General features: G+C 40.3%; 1 protein-coding gene across 1 annotated transcript in view; it reads right to left on the bottom strand.

Annotated features, from left to right (window-relative positions):
- TTC28 (tetratricopeptide repeat domain 28) overlaps positions 1 to 10,315 on the bottom strand; it is a 720,135-nt gene that overhangs the window by 171,168 nt on the left and 538,652 nt on the right. The window contains exon 7 of the mRNA XM_011934852.1: positions 2,946 to 3,453. Coding sequence (XP_011790242.1) covers positions 2,946 to 3,453 — 508 coding nt within the window. The remainder of the gene's footprint in view (positions 1 to 2,945; positions 3,454 to 10,315) is intronic.

Genomic DNA, 10,315 nt, shown 5'->3' with positions numbered 1-10,315 from the left:
TGCAAATCAAAACCACAATGAGATACCATCTCACACCAGTTATAATGGCAATCATTAAAAAGTCAGGAAACAACAGGTGCTGGAGAGGATGTGGAGAAATAGGAACATTTTACACTGTTAGTGGGATTGGGCCTATTATGGGGGGGGGAGGGGGGAAGGATGGCATTGGGAGTTATACCTGATGTAAAAGACGAGTTGATGGGTGCTGACGAGTTGATGCGTGTAGCACACCAACATGGCACAAGTATACATATGTAACAAACCTGCACGTTGTGTACATGTGCCCTAGAACTTAAAGTATAATTTAAAAAAAGAATAATAATGTATTTATCATCTAAACACATAAATATAAATATATAATAGCAATAAAAAATATGACAACTCCCACATTTAACAAGTGGCAATACAATGGAAAGGAGCTATTAAAATAATGTAGGATATCTGAATAATGAGATAGAGGGAAGCCTAGGAGAGGAGGCAGAGTAAAAAAGGCAGCTTCAGAAAAGTATGTATGTTACAATCCAAGATTTGGAAAGGGAACAATCTATACACACATGTATATATTTACATATATGATTGCACTGACATGTGTTTATGTATGTAGTACAAAGGTCTGGAAAGATTATAACCAAATTATTAACAGTAGTTGACTCTGAGGAGTGGGACAAGGGAAGATATTAATGTGAAGGAGTGAGCCTCCTTTTTCTATTTTATAAATTTTTATATGGTAAGAATTTTTTACTAAACTAAGTGCCACTTTTGTAATTTTTAAAAATTGTTTGTTTTTTGAAGGGAACATAAAAAGTCAATGCAGAAGATACAGAAGGAGCAGCCAGGAAGAAAATCAGAACAGTGGTGTTTCACAGAAACCTAAAGAGAAGAGAATTTCACAGAAAAATTAGCAGAGCATGTCAACTACTGATACTGATTAGGGAAATTTAGAAATGTCAAAAGACCTTTCAACTCAGCCATGAAGAGATCACTGCTGATTTTCTGTCAGAGAAAAACCCCAAATATTTTTACATTAAACACTTCATGAGTCAAAGAGAAGTTACAAACCAACTCAGAAGATGTTAAAAACTCAATAAACGTGAACATAATACATAAAAAATTATGGGATGCAGGTCAAGTAGTGTTTAGATAAAATTTTGTATCTGTAAATGCTTGCATTATAAAAAAAAAAAAAAGTGCAGTGGCTTATGCTTGTCATCCCAACACTTTGGATGCCAAGGTGGGATGATCGTTTGAGGCCAGGAGCTTTAGACTAGCCTGAGGAACATAACAAGGCCTCATTACAACAACAAAACAACAAATGAAAATTAGCTGGGCATGGTGGCTGATGCCCACCATGGGCAGGTTGCTTGAGCCCAAGAGTTTCAGACCAGCTTGGGCAACATAGTGAGACCATGACTCTACAAAGAAAGAAAGAAATTAGCTGGTCAAAGTGGCATGCGCTGCGCCTATGGTTCTAGCTACTCAGGAGGCTGAGGTGGGAGGATCACTTTTGCCCAGGAGTTTGAGGCTGCAGTGAACCATGATTGTGCCACTGTACTCTGGCCAAGGTAACAGATAGAGAACCTGTCTTGGAAAGGGAAGGGGAGGAGAGGGAAGGGAAGGGGGAGAGGAGGGGAGAAGAGGGGAGGGGAGGGAAGGGAAAAGGAAGGCAGGAATGGAGGAAGGCAGGAAGGGAGTGAGGGAGGGAGGGAAGGGAAGGAAGAAAGGAAAGAAGGAAGGAAGAAAGAGGAAGGAAGGAAGGAAGGGAGGGAGGGAGGGAGGGAACGAACGAACGTGGCTAAGTTTTACATTTTGCTGCTACTTATATCTGATAAGCATAGCAATAAGGTCACCTTCTCTTTGTCCTCTCCCCATCCTGAATCCCTATGGGCAAAGAACAAACCATGTGGCTCCAGGCACAGGGATAAGTTTAGCTCATACTTCCAAACACACCTTCCATTCATTATGTACCCACATCTATTTGAAGACAGGGATAAAAAATTATCTTCTAAAAAACTGCCAGTTACCAATTACTTGTTGTCTCTTACCACTACATGTAAATTCCCCCAAATTATAAATGTTTTAATTGTAACCAAGTACTATCAAAACAGCGACTATAAATCTATCATCTTTAAATAGATCTTTCATAAAAATAATTTTGCATTTGTATTAAAACTATCAATATTATTTCTTGAATCACATAATTTTGAGGAAAAAATGCATTTCCTGTGTGGTTAATTCACCAAGTAAAGAAATCCCTGTAAGGAAAAATCCTTTCAGAAACGTTCTCATCTATTGATGACTGCTTAGCAGCTTCTCTTTCATTTAAACCAAACATAGCCTATATCATCATTTCATGTCTCTTCTCTCTAATTAGATAAATCTGGTTGCTCTTCTCTCTCTACAGATTAAAAGGTTGGGATGTTTTGTTTTTCCAGTATTTCAGAATTCTAATCCTTATAGCACTATGATGACAGGAAGAATTGTGTGATTTAGAGAAGGCAGGCTCCAAGGAAATATATCTAAAGAAAGAGGTCAGGCATGGTGGCTCATGCCTTTAATTGTAGCACTTTGGAAGGCCGAGGTAGGGGGATTGCTTGAGCCCAGGAGTTCAAGACCAGCCTGGGCAACATAAGAAGATCCCTGTCTCTACAAAAAATAAAAAAATAGCCAGGTGTGGTACATGTGCCTGTTGTCCCAGCTACTCGGGAGGCTGAGGTGGGAAGATCACTGCAGTGAGGTGTGGTTGTGCCACACCATCCTTGGCATGTGTACTCCATCCTCAGTGACAGACGAAGACCCTGTCTCAAAAAGAAAACGAAAAGAGCACACACAATAAGGATATTCTTTTAAATATAAACACATAGATTCCTATAAAAGATAGTGATCTACTCCAGCTATTTCCAGCTCATGACTTTGACCTCGGCTCTTGTAGGCAACCCTGTTCTTACCCAGATTGGAGGATGCTCGCCCCTCTGCAGCCCGGTCCTTGAGATCCTCAGCAATGCCCAGCTGTTGCTCATGGTACTGTTTAGCTCTCTCCAAATCCTGCATGCACCTGGCAGCATGGCCTAGTCCAGCATAGGCCCGCATCTCAATAGCCTTCTCCATCAACTCCTGGGCCAGCTCCAGGACATAGTTGTGGTAAGACATGGCCTTGTCAAAGTTCCTTCGGTAGTGATAGGCACTGCCCAGGTTGCTGTAGGCCCGGGCCTCTTCTCGCTTGTTCCCCAGGTCCTTGGCTATCTTCAGATGCTGCTCATGGCACTGCACAGCATTCTCAAAGTCACCCATGGCAATATACACAGCTCCCATGTTGCCAAGTTCTCGGGCTTCAGAAAGTTCATCTTTGGATTGCTTGGCAAGAAGAACACACTGTTTGTGACTGGCCAGTGCATTGGGGTAGTCTCCAATGGCTGTGTACACGTGGCCCAGACTGCTCAAAGCTGATGAAGCAGCCTGAAGAGAAAAGCATAAAGTGGAGAAATGAAAACACATCAGAATGGTTTTGTATGTTTTGGCAGATAAAATTTTACAGGTTGCTTGTAATTATCCAATCCAATTGCTAATGGTACTTCTATCAGTTTTCCACAGACCTACGCAGAATTGATAAAGAACACATCCAAACAGCAAGTTCCTAATAAAAAACAATGGTACTTTAATCAGTAACTTTCTATACCTAATCTTCCTAGAAATAAGTTGTATTACATACAGCCTTCATTTTAAAGACTTATTGACATTTCTAATATTAATTACGATATTACATCTCTGTTAATACCTATTAACCTCTGTGGTATAAGAAAATGTATAAAAAAATCAAAATTAGGCCGGGTGCAGTGGCTCACGCCTGTAATCCCAGCACTTTGGGAGGCCAAGGTGGGTGGATCACGAGGTCAGGAGATCGCGACCATCCTGGCTAATACGGTGAAACCCCGTCTCTATTAAAAATACAAAAAAAATTAGCCAGGCATGGTGGCAGGCACCTGTAGTTCCAGCTACTCGGGAGGCTGAGACAGGAGAATGGCATGAACCTGGGAGGCAGAGCTTGCAGTGAGCCAAAATCACGCCACTGCACTCCAGCCTGTGTGGTGACAGAGTGAGACTCCATCTCAAAAAAAAAAAAAAAGTAAAAGAAAAAGACAATCAAAATTAATTACTACATATAACAGACCACAGGAAATTCATAAGAGAAATCCATGCTTGGCTTTTTGCACACCTGGGTATTTCTCTATTCTTGTCTTCTTCCATGGTAAATGGATATCTTAATGGTAAGAGAGATGTTTACCATGATGCTGATGATTTTGTGACCCAGGGCTTACTGGAGAGGGTCCTGCTCTCTTATCTTTGTTCCTTCAATATAACTTCATCAGTGTTGGTTACTGTGGAGGACTTAGATTTGGATGAGTCTCAGAGGAAAAAAATGGGTGGGTTACAACCTGCACTGCACTCTGAGTGGGGCGGTCTCCATTAAGCCTCACCACCCCTTTTCAGGCTCACGCTGGCTCTTCAAGCATTTCTTTTCCTCCCTAGAAGCACTTCTAATCCCAGCCTCTCTGTGCAGACAGATGCCATCTTCCTAGTCCTCCCACATTGTTTGCCACTCATTCTTTTTTTTTTTCTTCTTATTTTGGCCAAGGAAAAGCATGCAAACCCTTTTTATCTTAAAGGTTTTAATGAAACTGACTCTATGCTGGTGTAGTGAACCACAAAGGGACAACAAAAATACAGGAGATGTTACATGGTTTCTAGAATCTTAAATACTTGCAGTCTTATATTCTAGTTCTTGGTTTCTAATTTCTTTGCAGATATAAAAGGGAAGTTATGCTGGGATTTTTCTGCCCTTCTTTTTATCCTAAAACTTGGAAGCTTGCCTACCCTTTCTTTCCTTCATTACCTGCCTATGGCTAGAGCCATGTGGCTGCCTTTCTTCATGATGCTCTCTCTTAATAAGTGAGCATGTGATCCTGCCAGAACAAAGGGTGTACTCTGTTACACATAGGCAAGTAATTTTCCTAAGGGCCTCCTGGCTAGGGAATAACAAGGAGGGGACGCTGTCCCTCCTGGAGTAAGGGCATTTCTTTACGAAATGTGTTCTATGTGCACTTCGGAACACTTTTATTAATATTTTATAGATATGAGTGATTTTCTACCCTATTTGCTTTGCCTGTGAAATAGCAGTTCTTGATCAAAATGACTGAGGACACTTTTTTTTTTGCCCTTCTTATAATTTTTTATTGTTATTATTATACTTTAAGTTCTAGGGTACATGTGCACAATGTGCAGTGGTGCTTGCAAATAGCGTATTTGCAAAAAAAAAGCCCCATATTGTTTTAAGTTGCTTTTATCATTTCACAGATGTTCTAACAAAATGACTTAGAAAATAGAGAGGAAATAAATACTTAGAAATTTACTTTTCTGTTTCTTTTTTTCTGAGTGGTGGAGAGCAGAAACAATTCCATGCAAGTCACAATGTTGCAGCAGTGTGCTTCTGGCAGAAGCAGCAATGAAGTCAACAAAGAGCATGTCACTTGTTTTTTGTTTTTTGTTTGTTTTTTTTTTTTCTTTTGAGACGGAGTCTCGCTCTGTCGCCCAGGCTGGAGTGCAGTGGCCGGATCTCAGCTCACTGCAAGCTCCGCCTCCCGGGTTTACGCCATTCTCCTGCCTCAGCCTCCCGAGTAGCTGGGACTACAGGCGCCTGCCACCTCGCCCGGCTAGTTTTTTTCGTATTTTTTAGTAGAGACGGGGTTTCACCATGTTAGCCGGGATGGTCTCGATCTCCTGACCTCGTGATCCGCCCGTCTCGGCCTCCCAAAGTGCTGGGATTACAGGCTTGAGCCACCATGCCCGGCCAGAGCATGTCACTTGTATGTGTACTGGCCTCAAGCTTCTACTTTGTGAGCCTCTTTGGGGCTGAGGTTAGGACTTCATGTCAACACATTGTATAAGGGACTTTCTACTGCTTCTACCTCCACCCATACTCTATCCCCCAAATCTTTTTTTCCTCCTTTGCTGCAGGCCTAGAGACTCAGCCTCCTTCCTCTACTTCAGTAGTTGGCCCTCCCCACCTTATTCTTTGTGGGTTCTCCACCACTTGACTAGGGAGGACACAACCCACTCCCACCCAGAAATCTTTGTTACCCTCAAAGCAAAACATGCAGGCTCTTTGACTATGGAGCTACTGTAGCTTAGAATCAGACACACCTTGTTCAGAACTACACTGCCCTTTACTAGCTCTGAGAGCTTTAGCAACTTAACTTCTCTTAGCCTTGGTTTTCCAGACATTTTTAGGTCCAAACAGCGAGCCAGGAACAGAGTATTTTCAAACCCAGCCATGAGCCCCTGTCAAATATGTAAACCATAAATAATTCACTAGATAATTCCAAATAGTAGATCTGGTTGGAGGCTATGAGCCTTTGAACACTGCATGGGATGGATTTATAGGTCTCGGGGCAGGCACAACACCCCAGGCGTCGCTGTTCTCAGGAACTTCTGGTTTATGGCAACTCCAAATGATAGCCCTGGGATCTTCTGCTTCTGGTTCTTCATTTCTCTAAATGCCAGGGAGACATAGGAGCTGCTTGCTAAAGCTCTCTGAACATAAGGAAGGGAATATTTAGGCATTTGTCCTCTGGGGTGTGGGGGAAAAAGGGAAAGACTATTACACTGGCTCTTTCCTGGCATCCTCCAGTTACCAGGCAGTGCTGTCAGGCTGAGACTCTTCATGACGGGTGTCCTGGAAGTCAGTATCTCTAGAAAGGATATAATTTATGAAGCACACATCACTGCCTCTGAAACTAGAGAGGTAGCTTGGCACAGTATAAGAATGGAATAGGATTAAGCATCAGAGGCCCTGGCTATGTAACACTAATAAGTCTTTTAATTCTTCACTCCTGTTTTCTTTATTTGTAAAATGTTGCTAATGACAATACTGTACATACTTCACAGGGCTGAGATGACATCAGATGAAGCAATGCATGTGAGTGCCTTCAGTAAACTATAAAGTGCTCTGTGAATGCATCACTAAGGTGTAGATGGATGTTTTATGACTGCAAGATGACTGGGCTGAGTTCTGTTACCAAGCAGAAGCTAGTAATGGCAACTGAAAACATCAATCATGTGATGACCAAACATCTATATTCCTATCAGTTGCTACAGGAAATAAAGTCCAGTGTTTTACAGCCCCTGGGCAAATAACATGTGATGATATTTATCAGCTAAGTGAATTACAAATTAATCACTTGTCTTTGTTCCTGTTCCTGTAGAATAAGCTTAGATCCGAAACATGGTTTCAGGCTGTTAATGAGAATCTGAAGACCCACTATCTATGGGGAATCATAGGCCCCACCTCAAGCAGATGCTGCATTTGCCACTAAGGTTCATGCTGCCTTTGTATATTAATCTCTTTGAGATTTCTGTGCTAGAATAGCAGCAGCTGCTTCCCACAGTGGAAATATTCTGGAACATCTGTATTTGAATACTAAAATTCATACAAACAGTTATGCTAACAAACTATCTGGTTGGAATAAGACAACACTTTTCTCTTTCTACAAGATATAAATTACTCATGTTCTTGCCAAAGTATAATTTCCAGCTGCAGATTTAGGCACATAGGAGTCAGTTATCTCTTGCTCTGTAACCTGAATATTTGCAGAAGAATTGCATCTGACAAGTTAGTTTCATGTGATATAAAACTAGAGTAAGAAATTTGTTCATATTTCTTCAAACCACCTTTAAAGGTTTTTAGTTTGAAAAATAAAGTTTAAACTACCCAAACTATAACCACATCGATGACACTGCCATTAAATATTATGCTGAAGATTTAAACATGTTTTCCTTCCATCTAGCATGTTTCTCCCTTACCATATATATTTTTCATAAGGGTTATATTTTGTGGGAGGATTACATGCTTATAGTGTTATACACAGAATATTCAATATAACTGCTGATTGATTCAATACATGTCATTGGAAAAATGGGAAATGTACCTGCAGCTAGTACCAGAAATATAGCATTTCCTTTTTACTGCCCAAATCTACATGTTCCATGTATTCTCTGCCAGTTCAGTGCCCATAAACCCAAAGTCCTAGATTAACTGCCCACAACCCAATAGGCAGAGATACATAGAAGAATAAGTATAGACTCTGGAATCAGGAACGCACTGATTCAAATAACACACTGTGATAACACACATTTGGAACATCTTTGAGACTTAGTTTCCTCATCTGTAAAATGGGAATATTAATATCTCACAGAGCCTTCACGAGTACTAAATAATATAGTATTTATAATGACCCTGGTTCAGAAGTTAGCAATAACAAGATGCTCAAAAATTTTAGATTTTAGTTTTTCTTCCTATCCCACCCAATGTAATACTCACTTAGCTTTTATTCATTTCAAAGATGTGATAGAAAATAACCAGAAAATAAACCATAAGGTTATGTCACCACAACTAAAAAGACAATATAAGAAGCTTGCCCCACTGATGGTAAAAATGTCATCAACTTCATATACTGAAGACCAGCATATGATTCATACTGCTCTTCTGCAAATACATGCATAAGAAAATTCACCCTTGTAGTGCAGCACGACTGGTGGGCACCCGTAATCCCAGTTACTTGGGTGGCTGAGGCAGGAAGACTGTTTGAACCCAGGAATTTGAGGCTACAGGGAGCTATGATCACATCACTGCACTCCAGCTTGGATGACAGAGCAAAACCCCATCTCCTAAGAAGAAGAAAAACTAAGAAAAATCCACCCTTTACTTAGGGACATTTTGGAATCCAACACATATCCAATACATAATTCAACACATATATAATTAGGTATATATCCAACACATATACAATTAGGTGTGTATCCAGCACATAATCTTGGTAAACGCACTTTATTTCAAACAGTGAAAGTTTAGGCCAGCATTGGAGTGTTTGGAGTCTGTTGGTTGGTTTGTTCCTTTGTTCATTCATTCTTGCATTCAAGAAAATTATCTAGGCCCAGAAATAAATTCATGTACCTATAGCCAACTGATTTTTGACAAAGTTGCCAAGAACATACATTGGAAAAAATAGGTAGTCTCTTCAAAAAAAAAAAAAAAAGTGCTGGGAAAATTGAATATTTATTTACATGCAGAAGGATGAGACTAGACTCCTCTCACCATATACAAAAATCAATTCAAAATAGATTAAAGACTTAGCTATAAAACCTGAAACTATGAAATTGCTAGAAGAAAACATTGTGAAAAAGCTTCATGAAATTGGGCTGGGGAAGGATTTTTAAAACATGAGCTCAAAAGCACAGGCAACAAAAACAAAAATAGACAAATGAGATTACCTCAAACTAAAAACTTTTCACAGCAAAGGAAACTATTAAGAGAATAAAGAGACAACCTATACAATGGAAGAAAATATTTGCAAACTATACACCTAATAAGGGGTTAATATCCAGAATATGTAAGGAACTTAAACAACTCAACAAGACAAAAACAAAATAACCCAATTAAAAAATGGGCAGGGCGGGCCTGGTGGCTCACACCTGTAATCCCAGCAGTTTGGGAGGCCGAGGCAGGTGGATCTGCTGAGGTCAGGAGTTCGAGACCAGCCTGGCCAACATGGTGAAACCCCATCTCTACTAAAAATACAAAAAATTAGCCAGGCATGGTGGTGCATGCTTATAATTCCAGCTACTCAGGAGGCTGAAATAAGAGAATCGCTTGCACCAGGGAGGCAGAGGTTGCAGTGAGCTAAGATGGTGCCACTGCCCTCTAGCCTGGGCAACAAGAGCGAAACTCTGTCTCAAAAAAAAAAAAAAAAAAAGGCAAAAGACCTTAATAAACATTTCTCATAAGAAGACATATAAATGGCCAACAGGTATGAGAAAAAAAATGTTCAACATCACTAATCAAGGAAATGCAAATAAAAACCACGATGAGATACCAGTTACAAAGGCTATTATAAAAAAGATACATGAAAACAAGTGACGGTGAGGTTTTGGAGAAAAGGGAATGCTTACATGCTACTGGTGGAATTGTAAACCAGTACAACCATTATAAAAAACAAAGTGGAAGCTCCTCGAGAAACAAAAAAATAGAACTACCATATGATTCTTCAATGCCAATACTGGTTACATATCCAAAGGAAATAAAATCAGTATGTCAAGGAGATTATCTGCATTCCCATGTTCACTGTAGCACTATTTACAATGGCCAAGATAGGGAATCAACCTAAGTGTCCAACAAGAGATGAATGGATACAGAAAACATGGTATGCATATACAATGAAATATGATTCCGGGGGGGGCGGAGCAAGATGGCCGAATAGGAACAGCT

This window comes from Colobus angolensis, unplaced genomic scaffold, assembly GCF_000951035.1.
Source record: "Colobus angolensis palliatus isolate OR3802 unplaced genomic scaffold, Cang.pa_1.0 Scaffold139, whole genome shotgun sequence".
Taxonomy (NCBI): Eukaryota; Metazoa; Chordata; class Mammalia; order Primates; family Cercopithecidae; genus Colobus; species Colobus angolensis.
The sequence above is the reverse complement of the archived record's forward strand: the minus strand, read 5'-3'. Positions and strand labels throughout refer to the sequence as shown.